This window comes from Manacus candei, unplaced genomic scaffold, assembly GCF_025592945.1.
Source record: "Manacus candei isolate 608988 ecotype Guabito, Panama unplaced genomic scaffold, ASM2559294v1 h1tg000005l, whole genome shotgun sequence".
Taxonomy (NCBI): Eukaryota; Metazoa; Chordata; class Aves; order Passeriformes; family Pipridae; genus Manacus; species Manacus candei.
The window spans coordinates 5,672,316-5,694,128 of NW_026138053.1; the positions used below are offsets into that span (position 1 = coordinate 5,672,316).

The 21,813-nt window shown below is 39.8% G+C and overlaps 1 protein-coding gene across 3 annotated transcripts; it reads left to right on the forward strand.

The window, feature by feature from the left end:
* The first annotated feature begins 742 nt into the window (after positions 1-742).
* On the forward strand, positions 743-21,743 carry LOC127477146 (protein zyg-11 homolog B). Of its 3 annotated transcripts, none has more exons than XM_051801087.1 (15): positions 743-899; positions 3,034-3,155; positions 6,347-6,512; positions 8,908-9,662; positions 12,214-12,354; positions 13,564-13,740; positions 13,900-13,964; positions 14,573-14,672; positions 14,754-14,804; positions 15,438-15,599; positions 15,706-15,753; positions 16,376-16,573; positions 16,667-16,719; positions 17,336-17,433; positions 19,731-21,743. In XM_051801087.1, the coding sequence occupies exons 2-15, from the start codon at positions 3,123-3,125 to the stop codon at positions 19,919-19,921; spliced, it is 2,238 nt and encodes a 745-aa protein (XP_051657047.1). In that variant the 5' UTR covers positions 743-899; positions 3,034-3,122; the 3' UTR covers positions 19,922-21,743. The 3 variants fall into 3 exon arrangements, with proteins under 3 accessions (XP_051657047.1, XP_051657059.1, XP_051657036.1); XM_051801076.1 differs by lacking the exon at positions 743-899 and adding an exon at positions 1,150-1,674; XM_051801099.1 differs by lacking the exon at positions 3,034-3,155 and having other exon boundaries at positions 744-899.
* Positions 21,744-21,813: the final 70 nt, after the last annotated feature.

Here is a 21,813-nt window from a genome sequence, read left to right on the forward strand (position 1 = left end):
TGTAATGACAGAAATGTAAGTTATTTTAGCAATTATACCTTAATATGTATTTATGTGTCTTGCTGGTTTAGAAACAACAGTTATCCAAAGCTTCTGTATGTAGAATCAGCATTTCTTCAAGAGTAAACTCTTTATAAATTCATTTTATTTGGTCGGGGTACTTGTATTACTCTTTACTTTGTATCCTGAAACAAAAAATAACTCTATTCCCTTTACAAGCAATACATTGTAGTACGTATTAGTCGGGAGACAGGTTTTCCTCACTACTACTATATCTGAATCCTGAAATTACTTTGTTTATAATAGTTTATTCCTTATGGCAAAGCTCCTCCCCAAAGTAGATGGCAAAAGCGACTGTAGTGGTGCAGGCTACTATTCATATTACCAGAATAAACTAGTTCGTTCAGGAAACACTTAAATTTCAGAGGCTTGTGAGCACGAAGCAAGAAGTGACGCCAGTTCATGGCTGTGAGAGGTCCAGACACAGGGAGCTGCAACTCACCTGCTCCAGCCCGGGCACCCCTGGTGCCTCGGTGTTCCCGAATCCTGGCTCCAAACCCAGAGCAACCAGGCGGCAGGAAGGTTCCCCGCACACAAGTAACCAGCGAGGCCGATGCGTTTTGCTGAGCAATGGCCCCTTCCCCTCACACTCTGAGCCTCAGAGAAGCTCCGCTCTCCCGGCACCCCACAAAGCTGGGCCGGCGCAGCCCCTTTAAGGGAGGCGGGCTTGGCGTCGCGTCCCGGCCGGCTCAGGCACATTCACTTCCAGGTCGGGGAGGTAAACACCGGGGAAGGGAGGGAGGAGAGAAGAAGAAAAAAAAAAAAAAAAGGAAAGAGCAGGAGCCCAGCGTCGGGACCGGCTGGCTGGGCGCTCGCCGGCGGCACCCAGCGCCGCGATGGTGAGGGGGCGACGAGGGGCTGGCGGTGGCGGGCAGGGAGGGAAGGAGGGAGGGAGGCAAGGAGGTAGGGAAAGAGGAAAAGAGGTGGGGAGGCTGCTCGTCCGCAGCCTCGGGGTGCCGGACCCGGCGGAGGGAGCAGAGGTGACCCGGGGGGAAGGGGCTGCCATGGCGGCGGCGCTGAGGGGCTGAGGCGAGCCGGGGGGACCCCTTGCCGTCCCTCACGCCGGCACCGCGAGCCGGGCCGGGGCAGCCCCGCCGTTGTGTAACCGCGGCGCCGCCGCCCGTTATGTAAAAGGGCGGTCGGAGCCGGCGGACGGGAGGGAGGTCCGAGCCCTGCCCGGTGCGCCCCGGTGTCCCCGCGGCGCCGTGAGCGCGGGGATGGCCGGGCCGGGCTCGCCGCCCTGACCGCCCCTCACGGCGGAGCGCGGGCAGGGCCCCTCGGCGTGAGGGCACCACTGCCCGGCCCGGCCCCTGTGCCTCCTCCAGCCCTCCGACAGCACCTCGGGAATTGCTTTGTCCAGACAGGAGGAAGCGTGGGCCTTGCTGGGCTCTTCCAGCTCGGAGCTGCCAAAGGAACAGCCTTTCCCTGCTCCAGACAGGCCGGAGCAGAACATATGGGAGCTGTTCGAATTGCTTCTCTGCTCCAGACATGAGTGTGCATATTTACTTCTAAAGGACTAGCAGGACCTTCCTGGGCGATCTGGTCTCATCCTTTGTCGTTAAAAGCCTAATTTCAGGCAATCCCCTAATAAATTTATTTATCGTTATTTTTAAAGTAGGTACTTTTTGTACCTGCTGTTCTAATCAGTGAACTAGGGCAGAACTTAATTGTTTAACTATGTACTGACTGTTTAATGCACCTTTGTTGCTGTGCTGGCACTGTGCTTCTCCTTAATGACTTTTCCCCCTCTTGTAGTTTGTATTCACTGTGGTGTATTTATAGGCAGCATTCGTATCTCTCACCTTTTGATCTGCTAGGCTAAGGAAAGCTGGGTTTATTTCCTATTCCCAACATGCTTTTTTCCCCCCAGAGCATTCTAGGAGCTGTTATGTTTAAACTCGAATGATTCAGGTATCGCTTAACCCAGATAGCCCCGTGAGATACTCAAGTCTCTTGAAAATGATCTAATCCTTCCCTATTTTTTTTGATGCTTCTTCTGACACCTTCTTTGGCTGCTTCATGTTGTTTTCTTGTGCTTCAGCAAACCACTCAGGTTCTTCTCTCCAGTCATTTCTAACTGAACTTGTATTTGAAGTTCTTCATACTAATCTTGAAATACATGGCCTTATTATGTCGTTCTGATGTGGCAGTATTTAATTTTAGACCTCTCGTGATCTCTGCTGACTTTGTATCGCTAGCAACTTCAGTTGCACTTCTTGTGCCAGAATTGTTTATGTTAAATTTGTTAGTTTTGAGCATAATCCTTCCTTGAGTCTGGTTAACAAATTGCCTGCATCTGTTTTATTTCGTTTAATTCAATTTAAATAGGATAATCATAAAGCTTTCTTAGTAACATAAATCATGGAGCTGTTTGTTTTTCACTGCCTTTCCTTTATTAGCACTCAGAAGAACTTTGATGGCTGTTGCCTGAGTTGCTATTTCTTAATCATTTTAAGAATGCTCATTTTAAGAAAGTTAGTAAAATTTTGGGACTGTGGAGAGGTGGAAAAGAGAAACATGATACATCCCACACCAAAGGCTCAGGCTCTAAATTATCTCTTATTTCCCTGCTAATATTTTGAGAGAAGGAACTGCCACAAACATAACAGAGACCTTACATGTTTGAGGTTTGCCATACTGAGTTGGGTATAAAAATCAGGGAGCACATCATAAACATGGTACTGCCAGAGCTGCAATTGCTGTTTCTCTTCCAGTGTTAGATGCTGGTTTGCTGAGGGGGAAAAAGAACCAACCAAACCAAAAAACTACTTATGAAAAGAAAAACCCCTTTGGTTTGTAATGAGTCTGGCACACAGAGCCATTAGGAACTGCATCTTTCAGGCTGGAGTCGGAAGGATCACAACACATACAGTGAAAAAGGCCCACACAACAGTGGAATTTACTTTTTTTGAAAAGTTAGATTGTAATTACTGACAGAAAACATCAGTTAAACCTGTTTCTTATTTTTTTTAGGTACTGTATAAGCAGGTGCTTGCTTGGTGGTGCTTCCCCAAAGGAACAGGATTTTGTTTTGACACACTCAGCCAGTTAATCTAGGCATAATGTTGGGCTTAAGATTCTCTAACTTATTCCAGGTACTCTAATATGTCCCCTCAAGCTCTTTTTTCCTCTTTAACTGCATTTTGAAATATATGTTGAATATATTTTAGTGGTATTTAAAGTCCATTCAAGGGGTTTTGAGGAGAAAGTGTTGGAGGATAATGTTCTTTGGGAGAACCTTTCCAGCTGCCCTGGTGTGAGCTCAAAGCTGAGCTGGTAACATCACGTTGAAGTGGGTTTTGCATTTCAGTTCCCCAGGATTGGATTACTGTCAAAGGCCAGTAGCCAGGCAGTTTACTGTCCTCCTGGACACTTTTGGTTTGTCTTGGTTATATTAAGCACTTAAAATGTTTTTTGGTTTTTTTTTTTAATAATTCTAATAAGCCTTAAAAAGCCCATTTAAATGCAGTTGTTCTCCTTTTTGTGCTATTCCATAAACTAGCTGGATTTAGATGTGTCACATTACTCCTACAATGTATGTTTTAGCTAATGAAGGCACCCAGGCTTGCATAATTTTGTGTTTTGTGGAATTTAATTTTATATTTGTTTCCTGCCTACTTAATTAATATCATAGGATGAAAGAAGCTGTGAGTTTTAATGAAAGTATCAGAAAATTAAGAGGGCTATGAAAAAATAAAATAGCATAATGAAAGTTCTACTCAAATACTGCTGGATTCTTTGTTAAATTTTAAAAAAATATTAAATTTAAATGCTATGCTGTGGTTGACACACATTTATGGTCTCTCATTAGAGTATTAGAACCAGAATGTGAAGTGAGCTGAAAACAAATGGCAGGTTTGTTTTCAAGCTGACATTAAAAAGCACAGCTAAAGGAAGGAACCACTTAAATTCTGACCTTCTGAGAGCCTAAATACAACTTTAACTGGGCAATATTCTCTTTAGGTAAAGAGAAGCCGAGCCACCAGCTCACATAAAATGTTTACAGGCTGAGTTCAAGCTGCAATTGCAGTAGCAAACAGTCTAGGAAATTGTTTTTATGGTGCTTGTCAAAGTACTTTATTAGATACAGATAAAAACATTGTACCTCTGCCCAGGTTACCTCAGGAGCGTTTGTTGGGGCTGTTTCTTCAACCTTTGGGCAGCAATTTGAAGAAACATTACAAATGACTCCTACAACTGGGACAAGTGGAGTTAATAAAAATGGTACTATGTTGTTTGCAAGGGTAATTGATCCCTCCTTCTGGGGTTTGTTCCTTTATTGTCTGGAGATGCCCTGGATGAACTTCTGAAGTGATTATATAAAAATCCAAACATTATTTTTAAGTGACAGATTGGCCACTTAGAGGTACTGGTTGAAAAAAATAGTTTTCTGAGTCATCTGCTAGTGGCCTATCTGCAGGGCTAAAAATTCTCTTTGGAGTTTGCTCACTGATAGATAAAAGTGTTTCAGCTTTTCTGGCAGAAATGGTGGAATGGTGCCAGAAGGAATGAGGAGAGCCAGGATTCTGGGTTTGTCACATCTGAGCATCCCAGTAGAAATACAAGAGCTGATGGGAGACGAGGATGTCTTTGCTTTAGTGGGAATGATTTTCGTGTGCCTCTGAGTAAGGATTCTGATTTTGGTTTGAATCGTCAGCTGTCATACCAATCCTGGCTGTGTGTATTGATTTCAAGTTACAAAGAAAATTTTCCCATTTCCTTTAAAAATGTACTTTTAATAACCAGTTGGCTTTTTTTCTCTTTAGAAGTATCTCAGGTGTTGTTGCACATTACAAAGAAACAGAAGGCATTCACAGTTCCAAATTTTGTCCTTCCTTTCCTTACCAACTTAGGATTGGAGGCAGCCAGAAGTGCTGTTTTCTGGTAATGTGAGCAAGCTGCATCACAAAGAAACTCCTGTTTCTGTAACAAAAAAATGTAATAATTAAGCTTAAAAAAATTTAAATACCTAGCAAAATTGAGACAAAGGAGTTGGAAGTTGAATGTCAAAAGCTGCAGAAAGAGCTTACATTTGAATAATTAGTTCCCAAGCCTGTACTTAAGTCTTCAGGAGCTATTAAATTGCAGTCTCTCATTGTTGTCAATAAATGATTCATTAAGGATAAGTTCCATTCCATCTTTGCTCTAATGTGGTACCTCCCAGTCTTCAAATATGTGCACCTTATCTTGGAAGACTTATCTCTGTAAACTTATTTATATTTCTTCTAGGTAACCTTTTATATATTTCTGTACTTCTGTGATGAGCATATTAAGCAAATGAAGCAAGAGAAGTTAAATGAGCTGGGAAAGAAAGGTGACATTATCCAGAACTTTCAGTATAAAAGGGAAGCTCCAATTTTTGCTGCAGATGAGATCTGGCACCAGTTGATGCTGTTATTTTCAATATTGTCTGGGGGAGTATGTACCAGTCACTCGGCCTCCTTTTGTGTGGTGCTGGGGATGATTCACAGTGCTGCAAGTCACTCTTTATGTTGATTAATCTGTGTGCCTGAAAACAGTGGGTTATTATTAGACATGGAATAGAAAAACCTTTTGAGACTTTCATGTATCAGTGTACAACCTCAAACTCTGAAGGAGAAGGTCAGGTTTATATTCTGCCTTGTCCTTTCTACCCAGGGTTTTGCTAGAGGTGATTTCCAGGCACAGTGTAAAAAGGAGGAACAGAACTACTGTAATAGATATTACTTCATTGCTGTGCAAAATTTAGAATTAAACCAGTTCTTTTTGAGTTTCCTTTTTTGATCTGAAGCTCTAGCTGCCTTTTTCAGTATGAAAAATGGCTCTTTTATATAGGAAATTTATCTGCAATATATGAAATTTGTCTGCATTTCTAATGTAGGTTGGTAGTAGACTTCTAATATGGGTTGACTTAAATGAAAGATTAAAAGAAATAACTTAAATCCAGGAGTAAAATTTGATTTTAAAATCTTCTTTTAGTCTGTCTCGAATGATAAATTTCCAGTAGACTTAATAAATTAGAATTATTTTTCAGCAATTACTTTTCTTCCTGTGGGAACACAGGCAGGGTTCAAGCCCAGCAGACCTGACTGGATGTGGTTCTGGGGTGACTGGAGAAGGAGGCTCCCAGCAGTTGGGCCAGTTGTTTATTGTGTGACCTGCCTTTGCCTGGCTCTATGGGACACATCTCCTTTTGTAATATTTACCAGACACAAAAAAGAACATTGTAGAGTAATGGGAGATTCATAGACAAGACAGAATGATTTGACTAAATCTCCTTTGTTTCATTGTGTTTTGTGTATGCCAGGAGGAAGCTTCTCCTTATTCTTTACTTGATATCTGTTTGAATTTCCTGACTGCCAACCTCGAGAAGTTCTGCACAGAAAGGCAAGATGGGACACTGTGCTTGCAGGAGCCAGGGATGTTTCCTCAAGAAGTGGCTGATCGACTGCTGCAGACGATGGCATTTCATGGTAAAAACAGTTATTTGTGGGGCAGCAGTGAAAATATTCTACTGGAATGTGACACTGCAGTTCTGGTGTACTTTCTAGTAGAATCTGCTGTTGCAGCTGTTTAAACTGTGTTCATTAATCTCTTAATAGAGAATTTTTGTTATTTTTTGGTTTTCCACAGTTTCAGCAGAATTCTGCGTTGCCGTGTAGATAGTTCTAAATAGGTCCTTTGTCTTGCCTTTATGATTTTAATGTTCCTTTAATTGAACATTCTTTAATCTTCTTTAGTCACTTCAGAAAAAACCCAAATATTTGATTCTACTACTTCTCACAACACTCAAATATTCCAGTCTCTCTCACAGAGCAATGCAATTTTCTTTGCTGTGTGCCCTTACGATTAAACTAGACAATAACCTTGTGATTTTTAAAAATAGTTTCTCATCTCTTTGGTCACTTTTATTGAAGTGGAATTGTTTACTCAAAAGCAGACAGTGTCAAGAGTGGTATAAGCACCTTGTGGTGTTCTAACACGTGGTGTAGTACTGGCTGTCATGTTCCCTGTCAGCACACCTCTGAGGAGAGAGCTACCCTTGTTCACTTACTTTAGGCATGGTAAAGGAAAATTTGTGCCAATAAAGCTTCTTACTATGAAAAATTGAATGTGTAGATTACACTAGAGAAGAGGCAGGAGGACCCATTCCTGGAGATCCTGAAGACTTCTGGTAAAAGATGAGACATGACACTACAAAAATTCCTGTACACGCATCAAGTGCCCTATCCTATAGATGCAGATTTGATTGGGTCTTACTGTGCATATACTGGTGTTCTGGTCAGAAACAACAGAAGGAATGGTCCTAAAAAAAGACAAGCTCAAAAAAAAAATTAATCTTTAATATACTTTGCTTTCTGATAAGTAATTCTTTAGACTAGTCCCAAGAAATCAGATTCAAGAAAACCGAATTACCAGAAACTTATTACCAGTGAGGAAGACAGTTCCAGATACCAAAATGTCACAAACACACAGAGGGCAGGATGGAAAAACGTGCATGGCAGGGTGAACAGGTCAAGGCTGAGGAGGACCAGTGAGAGAGCATCAATCCTTAGATGAAAAGATGAGCAAAAATGGAGAAGTAATTTGGTGATACTTGAACCAAACTATTATTGTATTTATTGCTTTTACTTTTTCTGCTCGGTACCTGTTATTTCACCCCACGTTTTTGCTTTGCCAGCAAAAGAGGAATGCCCTGACTACTGCGTCAGAAATGCCCAAACAGTTTACTCTTTAGAAAGATCTGCAAATCTTAACATTAATTTGACTTTTCACAGAGGCAATTACTAGCTCATGACTTAAATCCAGACTGTAGTGGCAATGATGTTATTTTTCATATATAACGCATTTTTATTTTGCTTTCCGTGTTAAATGTGTGTGAAGATAGGAGGTTAAAGACCAGGAGTGCTGACATGTATAACCCTGTAGAGTGAAACCAGAAGGACATGTTCTTCCTACTCCTTTTGTGTGCAGGGTTGTGCAACTGTACTCTTCTAGTGGCTTTTTATAAAGCAGTAAACCTGCTGTTGATAAGATACCATGGTATATTCAGTGCATTTTGGGTAGTTCCATACAGGGAACTCAATGTATTGTTTCAGTTAGGATGTTGTCTGCATGTTGCAAGAAAAGGCTCCTTAAGCATTCTCCTTTCTACAGAGTAAAAAGATAATAATTTCAAAAAAGGATTGTTGCATCTTCCTTTTTACATCTCTATCTTTGTCTCCTTCTCACCCTTTCCTTGCCCTCCTCTTTCTCCTCTTTGAATCACTTCTTAGGTTTCTTTCTCACATTCAGCTCGTTTCTGAGCAACACTCCTACCTTCTTCCTGAGGGATGTATAGAACTTGATTAGCTTAATTTAGTGTATTGATCCTACTTATGAATTCAGTCAAATGCTAAATTATTCAGTTAAAGCAAGATGAGATCAGGTCATTGATAGGTGGTGAAATCTTGAGGTTAATAGACCTATGGCCAGGGAAGAATTATACTCAGAAATTTTGAAATTCTGTTTTTAGCACAACTTCTAACAAGTTCAAGGAGAAAATCCAAAAGATGCAGGCAGCAGTGGGATTGTTTTTGAATCATATCCATGTTTTATTTATTGCGTGTTCCATGTTCTAAACCGAACAGGTGATGTGTACATACTACTCCTTCATATATCTATCCTATTCTTAAACCTGGAATTTTCCAGAAGTGAGGTCATAATCTTAAAAATGGAATCTCAAATGCAAGATTTTTGGGATCAGTAGCGTAATGATCCAAGATAAACTCCCTCGTAACTAATTTTCTTTGCTAACCCTTTGGCTTCTTAAAATACCAGTGGTGTTCTGTAACACTGGAGCCAAACACTGATGCTGTTTTCCAACAGGGCTTCTGAATGATGGCACTGTGGGGATCTTCCGAGGGAACCAGATGCGTTTGAAACGGGCTTGTATCCGGAAAGCCAAAATCTCGGCCGTGGCCTTCCGGAAAGCGTTCTGCCATCACAAGCTGGTGGAACTGGATGCCACGGGGGTGAACGCAGACATAACAATCACAGACATTATAAGTGGACTGGGCAGCAACAAATGGATCCAGCAGAACCTGCAATGCCTTGTGCTGAACTCACTGACTCTTTCCCTGGAAGACCCGTACGAGAGGTGTTTCAGCCAGCTCTCCGGGCTGCGCGCCTTGAGCATCACCAACGTGCTCTTCTACAACGAGGACTTGGCAGATGTCGCGTCGCTCCCGAGGCTGGAAAGCCTGGATATATCCAACACCTCCGTCACTGACATCACAGCACTCCTCACCTGCAAGGACCGGCTCAAGTCTTTGACCATGCACCACCTGAAATGCTTGAAAATGACCACGACCCAGATCCTGGACGTTATTAGAGAACTGAAATACCTGAACCACCTCGATATCTCCGATGACAAACAGTTCACGTCGGACATAGCCCTCCGTTTGCTGGAACAGAAGGATATCCTGCCTAACCTTGTGTCATTGGACATTTCTGGCAGAAAACACGTGACAGACAAAGCTGTGGAAGCGTTCATCCAGCAGAGACCCACCATGCAGTTTGTGGGACTGCTTGCCACCGACGCCGGCTACTCGGAGTTCCTGACAGGAGAAGGGAACCTAAAGGTTAAGTGGGGGAATTAATTTCACTGAAAAATTGTGATGTACGGGAAAAATAGAACTAATCATGTGTAACAAATGCATGTGGGTGTTTCAGGAGGAGACTGTAGGTTCACTTTTTTAACTGTTAATTGTAATTACTGACTTTATGTCAAATTCCTACTTAATTCTGACACAAACTGCTAAATTTGCTTAATACTATTATTGTAAGAAGTACCTGTTTTCTTTTCAGTGCTCCTGATTTAACATACCTAAGAGAGCTGAACTTTGTCTAGTCTGAAGTCATTTAGTGGAATAATATTCTCTGAATTCCAACACAGTGTCTCTCATAACTCAGTGTGTAAGAGGTGGAGGTACAATTTGCATAAGCTTTGAGCAGTTCATGATTAACACAGCAGATACAATAAAACTGAATAACTTGGGCTGCTCTGACCTGTTACAGTATTTCTACCCACCTTGAAAGGTCTTTTGGTGATGAACATGTAAGAAGCAATTACTTAGGATGAACAACTTCCTCTTCTTGAACAAATCCTAAATTCCTTAGTCCCTTAGGGTGAGACAGTGTTTGCTGAAGTGCATTTATTTATCTTTTAGTGCCAGGCAACAAGACATCATTCCCTGTTCTGTAGAATATGGATGCACTTATTGGAGAATGAGCCTGTCCTGTCCCTACTATGAAGGGGTCAGAATTAATGAAGAAAGAAAGAGATGTTTTAGGCAAGTCAGTGGTATATCATCTTTAACTCTGAGTTTTGTTTGCTGCTGTGCCATGAGGATGGAAACTGCAGAGGAAATGAGGAAGAGTGCATGTGTCCATAGTTTAGTCTGTCTCCTGTGGGAGCTGTGTTTTGCACTTCAGTTTTAAAATTCACAATGCTCTTGTTATAGGCAAGTGGAACAACAGCTACGCAATTTAATTTTTTTTTCCCCTGAAACTTTTGAAATTTGTTACTGGTCGGGTCACTTGAGTACTTAGTTGTCACAGTGAGAGCAAAGTGTATGAATGTTGAAATGGCTGGTCAGAGAAAGCAGGTTCCCCTTTGGTGTGATGATGTACAGCATCAGGAAGTTATACCTCATGTTTGTTATAAAATAATTCAGTGTATTCCTCCTGTTTAAAATACATGCTTCAGAGAATTTTCTGTGCTGTGAAAACACAGGAAAGGAGAAGGTTCTAGTAATGTGAAAATCCCAATGGACTTGTGGCAGTGTAGTTAACAAAAAGCAGTTTGCATTTTATTTTTCTTTTTTTAAGACATAGTTGTCAAGAAGAGACTGTAGGCTGTGATTGTTTTTATTTCCTTTTTTCCTTTTTTTTTTTTTTTGGTGACCTAAATTCATTAGTAACTCTACTGAAATATTCAACTGCTTAGTCTAGATGCTGTTAAAGAATAAACAGGACACAGCACTCATGGAAACATCAGAGGTAAAATATTACTGCCTTTACAGCAGTCCAGTGAAATTTGATTATGAACACCAGGCAGATATTATAGTTAAGAACATGAAGCCAAATGGAAATACTTCGTGTAGGGTATAATTGGCTGCAGAACATGTCAGTAAATATGATTGCCCTGTTCTAATCAGCAGAAAATATAAAACAAAATCCAAGATGTTTTCAGTTCTCTCTAGGCTGTAATATATTTCTGATCCCACAAGTTTAAAAAAATATGTCTCTATTCAATACAGGATGTACAGAATGTGACACTTTAATCTATGAACATTTGCTTTCCTATGTGTGATGTGTTAAGGAAAACAAGTTCTGCATGCTGCCCTAGGAATTTTAAAAAACAGTGATTGCAGCAAAGATTCATTAAATAGTAGGACTGAGGAACAAACCATCCACAGTTATACAACTTACAGTTATAAATAGATAAAATATAGTTAAATAGAGAATATAGCAGACTGGGCAGTGAAAAAAGTTGCAGCCAGTTGCTGATTTAATATTCTGAACTTAAAGCTCATGTTAGTCAACAGCTCAGCTTCTAATGCAGTCTTTGCCCAACTTAGTTTGTTGTTTGGTTTTCACATGTATTTCAAGTCTGGTTTTAAGAATTACTTCTTTTGCAGGGAGCATGAGTTAGTTCTCTAATATGGTGCTGGAAAGCCTTTGCTACAGATACAGTTTATAAGAAACTTGATGCAGATAAAGAATGGATTTTTTTTTTTTTTTTAATTTTTGCTGGAACTAGAACCAGGGCGAAAAAATGACAGCTAAAACACCATCAGTTTATCAGCTGCAGTGACAGAGCATTCAGTTACAAACAGTGCTTGTAGGCATTTGGGGCATCATACACAGCTTTTGGTAGGTGTGAAGTGCTACTTTTACTTAATGGTTTCATACAGTTCTGCTTAAAGACATGACTGAGGCCTAATTTTGGCTTACAACGTGACTTCTTTATGGAGAAAGTTTGCAGATTGTATAGTTCTGGATTATCCAAAGTTAAAGCAATCCAAAATATCATTGCCTTTGAAACTGCAGCTTTGCACTTCTTGCCAACAAAAGTTTTTAAAGTAAAATGATGGCATCTTGAACTAAAGATTATTTCTGTGCTCACAGGTGTCAGGAGAAGCAAATGAAACTCAGATTTCTGAAGCACTGAAGCGTTACAGTGAACGGGCCTTCTTTGTGAGAGAAGCGCTTTTTCATTTATTCAGCCTGACACACGTCATGGAAAAAACAAAGCCTGAAATTTTAAAGGTAAAATAATATAGTTTTGATGATTGTCCTGCATTGTTTCTTAAACTGAGCTCACCCCCAGAATCTTGGTATAAATTATTTTATAGGCTTTTACATTTTTGGTTGTGTTTGTTGAGATTAAAATTGTAATGTTAGATAAAAATTAAAGAACTCTTTAAACAGTGGTGATGTAGAAGACACCCTGTGGCATTTTATGTTAGGTAAAGTGGATCTAGGCTAATGTATAGTATCTAAATTAATTTTTTCACATAACTTTTAATATGATATGAAGTTTTCTTTATATGCTGAATTCTTTCAGTAGAACATAATTGGATCAAATCAAAGGTCTGTCTTGTCTCATTCACCAGACAGAACTGTGCCTTCTGCTGATGCTCACAAACAGTAATAATAAGTAATAATAAGTGACAGTTTTCTCTAAAGTCACCTTCCAGTATGACAGCAAGTGAGTAAATATCATTGGTGTTCTATATTGGGCTCTATTTTGGAGCCTAGAAACTTCCTTAGAAATCCATTCTAGGCATTGGCTTTCCATGTCTGGAACACCAGAAATGGTTAATTTTTGCTGTAGTAAAAAGAGGTATCAGTAGGACACATGATTTTTGTTTTTCCTGTCCTCTTTGGTGTTGAACAGGTGGCCTTGAACTTGCTGGCCTCAATATCAGAAAGACTTTGTCAATAAATAATCAACAAGAAAAGTATTCCTAGGTGGGATCACAGTCAACATACCTAGCCAAAAACAATTCAGGAAGGAGTTGCAAGTAATCTGTTCTGACCTAGCAGCTGAGGATGTGATTTGAAATTGCTCATCACCAAACAAGCCACCACATTGTTACCATTGCACTGCAGACATTCTGTCCTACCTCATTCACCTCTGAAAGGGTTTGGTGATTTCAGCCCAGGGTGTAAAGCAAACCCTGGATCTTTCTAGGAATTTTTTCCATTCCATGCAGCCTCTCTTTTGAGAGCTTGCTGCAAGCTGTGCAAAAGGACTTGGAGCACTAGAAGTTGTCAGCTTTGAATCACTGAACAGAAGGAAATGTTCTTCCTGAGAATTTAAATCCCACCAGATGGATTTCTCACTGAAGTGACAGGGAGGCAAAAATTGGGTGCTGGGAGTCAGTGCTGTGGCCTCAAGCAGCAGCAGGTTGTTCTTGGGATCTGTGTGCAAATATGTAAGTCACTAAGGTGGGCAAAACTCTTGTATTTCAGCTGGTGGTGATTGGGATGAGGAATCACCCCCTGAACTTGCCCGTGCAGTTGGCAGCCAGTGCGTGTGTGTTTAACCTGACCAAGCAGGACTTGGCAGCGGGAATGCCCGTGCGGCTTCTGGCCGACGTCACTCACTTGCTGCTGAAAGCCATGGAGCACTTCCCAAACCATCAGCAGGTAAAAGACAAAATTCCTTTGTTTCCTGTAGGATTCTCTGTCTCGTGGATCTTAACAAAAGGCTCATGACCTCATGGAAATGTGTTTAATGATTCATAGTAAGAAAATATTCTGAAATTATGTATGTTTCTGATGAAGGAATTCTGTTTCATTTCTCAGCTGCAAAAGAATTGCCTTCTTTCTCTATGCAGTGACAGAATCCTTCAGGATGTTCCATTTAACAGGCAAGTTTTATGTGTTGGTTAAAATTATGTTAAATGTAGGATTGCAGAATATTTTTCTTTGTCTGTTCCTTCAGAAGCTTTGTTTCTAGTCTCAGTTTTGGTCAGCTTAAATCATTCCCTTGTGCTGAATTTACCTGGCCTATGTTATTTTAGGCCTGTGGACCCAAACGTATACCACTGAATATAGGTCTGAAAAAATCCTTTGGTATACAGGTATTTTTTACTTCAGCTGGATGGGTCTGTCACTGATGGCATGTAACAGAAGTCAGGATTTTTCTGGGCATTTCTGTGGGATTACTTTTTGCAGTCATTTTTCTACTTAAATATTTTGTCCAGATACTTTCAAGTGTGTTGACCTGATGTTTCAGAAGATTGTGCCAAATTTTTCCTCCTTCTTTGGAAGCAATTCCTCTATACTTTAATATATAATTAGAAATAAGAGAGGCTAAGCAAACAGCTCAAAGCTGGCAGAGGCTCATGGAATACCTGCAATTTGACTGTATTTCTACTTTTTTTGATATGGGGCATACTTCTTCCAGTTTCTGTTGTCTATGCACATCTTTCTTTTACTAAGACTTCTGAAAATTAATTCTATTTTTAACTTCCAGGTTTGAAGCAGCCAAACTTGTTATGCAGTGGCTGTGTAATCATGAAGATCAAAACATGCAAAGGATGGCTGTAGCCATAATTTCCATTCTTGCTGCAAAGGTATGAAATTTAAGCTTTGAGATGATAGGATAGTATTTCTAGAGTCTAAAAAATTGTTGATATGGTTTTGTTTGTTTACAGCTTTCAACAGAGCAAACAGCTCAACTTGGCGCAGAACTCTTCATTGTTAGGGTAAGTCAGATACTTCCCTGACATCCCATCCTCTCCAGCTATTCCTGCTACCAGTATTCCTGAGATACAAAGTAAACATAAGGAGATAATCTGTTCTTAGAGTTCTAACTTGTGTTCTTGTGAAAGTTCTTTAGAAGGGAAAAGCCTAGAGATTTTGTTAGAGGTGATAGCAGAGCCAGTGGCAAGGAGATGTATTAGCACAGATGAAAAGGAACTAATGTGGAAAAACTTGACACAATTAATACAAAGTGTAATAGCAAGACTTCTCTTGATTTGAAATCCATTGTGTCAGGTGAAATATGCTCAGGGAGAGAATATTTGAAGCAAATGCTTCGTGCAGTCAATGTTTGTGTGGGGTGCAGAGTTCCGTGGGTGGCTTTGTGTCGTCCATAGTGGTGCTACACATGTAATTACTGTGAAAACAAGGGAATTCCTTTAGAAGGCAAACATGTGCAGAGGGGAAAATTTAATAGCTGTTTTATTTTGTATAGTTTACCCCTAAACACGTAGATCTTTACTCTGCATGTAAATGCCAGCTGTGCATTACCCTGGTTGGTGCAGCAGAAGCAGAGGAGCCAGTATGTATTTCAATACGCAGTCATAACCGGGATTTTTTGATTTCTATTTTTCCAGCAACTTCTACAAATAGTTAAACAGAAAACAAATCAGAATCTTGTAGATACCACCCTCAAGTTCACACTGAGTGCACTTTGGAACCTCACTGATGAATCTCCAACAACATGTCGGCACTTTATTGAAAATCAAGGGCTAGAACTTTTCATGAGAGTCTTAGAGGTGAGGAGTGCAGTGGTGGTGGTGGATTGTCAACACAGGGTTCTAATTGATGTGATTTCAATAATAACATAAATGGTTACCTGTTGTTTGTCTCTTTTTTCTACAGTCTTTTCCATCTGAATCATCCATCCAACAGAAAGTTCTTGGACTTCTGGTGAGATGAAAAAGAAAAATCTGAAATACATACTTCTAAATATTAATTTTGAAAGCGTTTTTTTTAACCCTATGTTAATCTGAAAAATTCCCTTATATTTTTATGTTCTTCTTTATTTTTTATAGTGTGTATTATTCACAACTGACACATTTTTGGACTGTTTTATGCATTCTTCAAAAGTTTTATTGAAATTTGATGTTTACAGTAAATAAAAGGAGCTTATAAGAAAGTACAATGAGCGAGGCTTCATGTGAGTCCAAATGCAAAAAGCAGATTGATAGTCAGTGGAATTCAAAATTGTGCACTGCTGAAGTTTCCTGAAATTGTTTTTTAGAATGTTAAAATCAGCCTTTAATTTAGTGTAATCTGCATGTTAATGGCCTAAAATTATTTTATGAGAAAACCTGTTTGTTTTAAGACGTATTCCTGCATTAGGCTGGAAAAATTTTCAACAGCAAAAGTACTATTTTGGCATGCAGTGGTCACCTGGATGTATGAAGATCTCATCCAGGTGTTTATATATGTTTACAGTCACAATGTAGCTGAAGTTTATGTTTATCTCCTCACACTATATTCTTTATGTTGATATTCTTTTTTTTTTTTTGTTTCCCCCCCCTTCCAGAACAACATAGCTGAAGTTAAAGAACTCCATTCTGAATTGATGTGGAAGGACTTTATAGACCACATCAGTAAATTGTTGCACAGTGTGGAGGTGGAAGTCAGCTACTTTGCAGCAGGGATTATTGCTCACTTGATATCTCGGGGAGAGCAGGCCTGGACGTTGAGTCGCAGCCAGAGGACGTCTCTCCTTGAGCAGCTGGTACAGAAATGATGGTGAATTTTGTCATACTCTCTTAGATTTTTTTCAATGTTTGTATTTAACAGTCAGTGTTCTCGGTTCTGTGTTTTGCAGCATTCTGCCATTTTGAATTGGCCAACCCCAGAATGTGAGATGGTGGCTTACAGGTAACTACTGTCTTGATCTAGAGTTTGGAAAATAAACTCAACTAGATTTAAAACTTGTTCCCAAAGCAGAGTGAGCTGCCAGTCAGACATGGTTTCATCCAGTGGAAAAACACCTATTGGCTAAAAATACGCAGTGGGCTAATTTTCCCTTTGTGACCAAAGAAGCTTAAGGACTCCTGTAAAATAAAAATATGCTGCTTTTCTGTTAAAGGTATTCAGCTGCAGGCCTAAAAAACTTAGACACAAAGATTAACTAGTAAGGTTATCTTGGCTCACACCAGATCAGCGCTGTCTGTCCTAGGTAAGAAACTTAAGGCCAAAAAGCACAATTAGATAATTGCTGGAGATCTAATACTTACATTTTCCACTGCTTTTAGTCCTATTTTTAAGGAGCAGGAGGCATCCAGATCTTATGGTAAACACATAACATATCCACTATATCTGATTTTTGTTAATAACTGCCTTCAACTAGAGTTTTAGATGCAGCAGGCCAGTGTCTTAATCAGTGTCTCTCCCAGTTAACCTATAGCTGAATGAACAGACAACATGTCACCTCTGAAGTAATGATATCTAATAGCAAAGCAAGTAGCTGTTTCTCTCCTCTTTGTTTTAACAGGTCTTTCAATCCGTTTTTTCCACTACTTGGCTGTTTCATGACACCTGGTGTCCAGTTATGGGCAGTGTGGGCCATGCAACACGTCTGCAGCAAAAATCGTATGTACTGTGATCATATTACCCTTCAAATTCTTCTTTCTTAACATATTCACTAGCATGAAGTGGGAAAAAATAAGAATTCCTCAGATATTCACTCCTAACCCTCTAGAGAAGATATATTTGGACCTTGACTAAATGGGGCAGAAAAAGAAAGTAGTAAAAGTTCCTTACATCCTTTTTATTTACTAGAATTTTACTGTTAGGTGCCTAATATTAATTCCAAAATGTGGATGTATTAAGATGAACTACATTTTTTGCTTGCACAGGTGTTTTTATTCAGAAATGTAACTATTAGTAATGGGCAACAGATTTCTTTTAAGTTAAGAACAATGAGAATAGCAGGTGTCAGTGTCTCACTGTGGGAGCAGAAATGCTGGGTAATCCTACCCTAATCGCCTTTTGCAGTAACTTGCTGGGACAGAAAGGTCAGTTCCTTAATCCATCCTTCCCATCTACAAAATGGGAACACCAATGTCTAGTTTGTAAAATGATTTGAGAGCATTTGATGAAAGTGTTGGGAAAGGAAATAAATCTCCCAACCATATCTAAATGTAAGAGTGGACAAACGTTCCTGGCTTTTAATGCTGGGTTTTTTGGTTGGTTTTTTGATTTAAATTTTTGACATGAATGTGTGTATATAAAGCAGCTTTCCTCTAAAGTATTAAAAGTGTTTTCTGTGCCAGTTTTTAATCTTCTTGACAGCAATATATCTGGGCTTGTTTATCCCTGTCGCATAAATCACTATTTCTGCAGTGATAAGGCATCTATTCAGGACCAACCAATAAGATGGCAAAATATATAACTGCGCACAGAATACTGTTTGCTGCTCTTTATAGAGCTCATAAATATAATGAGCTACTGTTCCCAGGGTGCTGCCCAGAAATCTGAGAGGGCTTTTCATGTTGAAGTAGGACTGTTCTGACAGAGCTGTTTTACTGGTCAGACTCTGGATAACAGATTTTGATTAAGACCCTGTCATTTCTCTCTGTCCTTTAGTCCTGTTAACTTGGTACTGTCCTATTTGTTCTATTTGTTTGTAGCATTTCTTTTGTGCTGCCCTAACCTCTGAGCTTTCAACATGCCACAGGGGTTTGTATTGGCATACTCCTGATTTGAGATCAAGGCAGTTCCTGAAGTTTAGTTCTGATGGTAGCTGATGCCAGAAGCTTCTGCACAAAGTTGCAGAGAAGCCAAATGTTTGGTAGCAAATGTAATAACCTACTCTGAGGGAAAATGTGTTTAATTCTGAAATATGTAGATTTATTTTGGGGGAAAATCTTCAGCTGTTGGTGCTTGGCTCCAAGGAGGCTTTTTCTCCTGGAGAGGAGATGCATTTTATTTTGACCTGCTCTTAGAGATGAGGCTGGAAAGTAATCTGGAATTAATGGGGTTTTTTTAATTTTTTCTTGTTTATTTTTTCTCCTTTTGCTGTTTGCCTATATCATATTCCCCTCAATGAGCTAACTTCACTAAGATATTAGTAACACTGCAGTAAATGTGATCCCCAGTGAAATGCTGAACGTCAGCACTTAACTCTGGTGTTGCATCATGGAGATGAATGGGGAAGTTGGGCCTGGCTGAGGCCTGTGGATTGCATTACAGTCATCCTGACCTTTCCATAACAACCCCTGGAGCCTGCACATTACATTCACCACGCAGCTCTTTTTATAGTTCTTCCCTGCTCTCAGTGACACCAGAGCTGCTGGAGGTGCAATTTCAACTTTTTGAAATCAACAGTGAAAATGGAAGAAACCCTGGAAAGGCATTTGTAGCAACTTGTTGCTAGTTAAAGGCCACCATCAATACTATTTGGCAAAGTGTATTTGAAGGAACTAGTTAGTATTCATTCCACAAGCCTGTACAAATGGTGTGGTATATCTGACACCATTTTTTGGTAACTGTTCTGTACTGAGTTTTTTGGCAAAGGTACTACTTTTACCTGGATACTCATAGACACTACACTACTTCTTATTCCCATTTTTTATAGTCTCTGTGTGTGCACTTAAAATGCCTGCAGAGGAGATGGGGGAAAGAGAGAATCCTGTGCACATTACAGGGCACTTTCCAGTCAGTTGAGACAGGTTTGGTAACAGACCTCATTACAATCTGAGTCCTGTCCAAGTAACTCTTGTTGTGTTGTCACTTGCTTAAGTACCAGTGCACTTCTGTGGACACTTTAGGGAGTGTCCTAAATGTTGCCTGGAGACAAAAATGGATTTGAATCGGTGTTTACAGTATCTGCTACCTTTACCCTAGATAATTCTGTTTTTAATTCCCTTTCTATAATCTCGTTACAGCTGCCAGATACTGCAGCATGTTAATTGAAGAAGGTGGTTTACAGCATTTGTACAACATCAAGGAAAACGTCCAGACTGATCCCCATGTCCAAAGGATTGCCATTGCCATCCTGGACAGTTTAGAAAAACACATTATGCGTCACGGGAGACCCCCACCGTGTAGGAAACAGCAACAGAGCAAACCAAACTGAAAGCTGCAGGTAGAGGAGTGTAAAGTATTGTCTCTGTAATAATCCCTTCTGATGTGTGTGTAGTTGGAGTAATTTGTAATATATTGGTCACCATTAAAGTGATTTGCCAGTAACTGTGGTACCCAAAACCATGTGTGGAAACCTTTGCTGAACGTCAGCTTTGATGGCAACCACGTGTGTGACTTGTCAAGGGTCAGGCTTGAGCTGGTCATAAGGTGGGGTTAGTGCTGCCTACCAGGAGATGGGACTTGTACAGATCAATATGCACATCTGAAAACAAGACTTGAAGGAATATCCTGTTTTGTGACTCCTGGGAGAAAAAGTTATTCCATCCCTGTGATTGCTCTTCATAACACTGTTCACCAGTTTGGTGTTTGAATAGAACTGTGTGTGGTTGTGAGATCCAACACTCCTACAGACTAAACCACAAGTCCGTGCATGCAGGTTACAGTGAGACTTGTAACTAAGGCGACCAAAATGTCCATTGTCTCATAACCCTTCTAGACACAAATGAGGTCTTCAGCTTCCTTTTCCTTTTGCCTGCAAGCCATGTTCTTTTGTTTTCCTTACTGCTGGAACAATGCCTTTTTGCAGTTCACTTCTCCAGAGTCCTCCCTGCTCTTAGCAAGGTGGGGACCACATCATTGTTCAGGGAAAGGGGAAACCCACTCAAGTAAAGCAGTAGAAACAGGACTAAAATGAAACAGTACTAAAAGGATGAACTAAGTTTGAGATTTTAAACAAGAAGGGAGTTTTGTTGTTGTGTGACTACTTTTAGTTGTGTGTGATACCTTTTGTTTTTAGAATACTTGGGAATAGGGAAAGGAGAAGGCTCATTAGAGCAAAATACTGACTTGACTTCATCATGAAGGGGATTGCATGTACTCATCAGAGGCCCAGGATATTTGGTCACCTTATTTATAAGAGACTAATGATTGCTCTCATTTTCTGTAAATATTCAGTCAGTATTGTGCAGTGAACTATATTTCCAAGTCATGGCAGTGAGTGTAAAATACACCCAGTGTTCTATGTAAACCCTGTGTCAATGGCATTGTTTTGTGGAGTGTGAAATTTTACATGAAGATGCTAATTGTAACAACTTGTTCCTTTCTTGGTTACCTATGGGTTACAAATGATGTGTCCAATGAAACCTATTGCACAGCATACAGATGCCTGATACAATGCAAGTGATGGAAGCAAACTGCATGTCCATTCAAATTCAATTTAATTTCAGGTATTGTTTTTGTTTATCTGCTTAGTCTCTGTATTTCCATGGCCACTGATTGATATTCAGAGATACTTCTGTAAATACTTGGGAACTGAGTTTAAAAAGAAAACTTAGGTTTGGTAGCTCATGAGCAGGGATGGCTCCTTCATGATGACCATATTTTACTATTTTTAACTCCTTCCTTCTCCCAGCTCCCATCCTTCAAATAAAAATATCACCTCTAATCTTCAATAACATTGTGTATTTCAGCAACTTCAAAAGGTGCTCATCCAGTAATTTAACCAGTGTTTTCTCATTGTTTTTTGTACAAAAGTATAATTTGGCTATAATTTCATGTGTGTATCTGGCTATGTACAGTTTTCTCAATTCAGACAGAAATTCAACTGGCTGTAGCTTTGAATTATGAAGGTGGTTTAAAAATTAAAAACAGCCTACAAGCTTTTACCCCCCACCCTTCTGAGATGTCTGCTATGGGACTTGTATAGAGTTTCCATTACATGAAGTGGAACACAAAACTTGTCAAAATTGGTGTTAATAGAATAAATATAAATCAATTGCTATAAGATTTTAAAATAAAGATGACAACTCTCCTTACAGTACTGTTTTTTCCTAATAATAGGAGAACTTGCTGAAAAGCATCTTAACTAAAACTGTGCAGAAAAAA

What these genes read in the sequence shown, in the direction of transcription:
- LOC127477146 (XM_051801087.1), top strand. Translation starts at nt 3,123, where the DNA reads ATGTTGGGCTTAAGATTCTCTAACTTATTCCAG. An exon ending in GCAGACGATGGCATTTCATG is followed by an intron (nt 6,513 to 8,907) that starts GTAAAAACAGTT and finishes GTTTTCCAACAG; the next exon opens with GGCTTCTGAATGATGGCACT. An exon ending in AGAAAGTTCTTGGACTTCTG is followed by an intron (nt 15,754 to 16,375) that starts GTGAGATGAAAA and finishes CCCCCCTTCCAG; the next exon opens with AACAACATAGCTGAAGTTAA.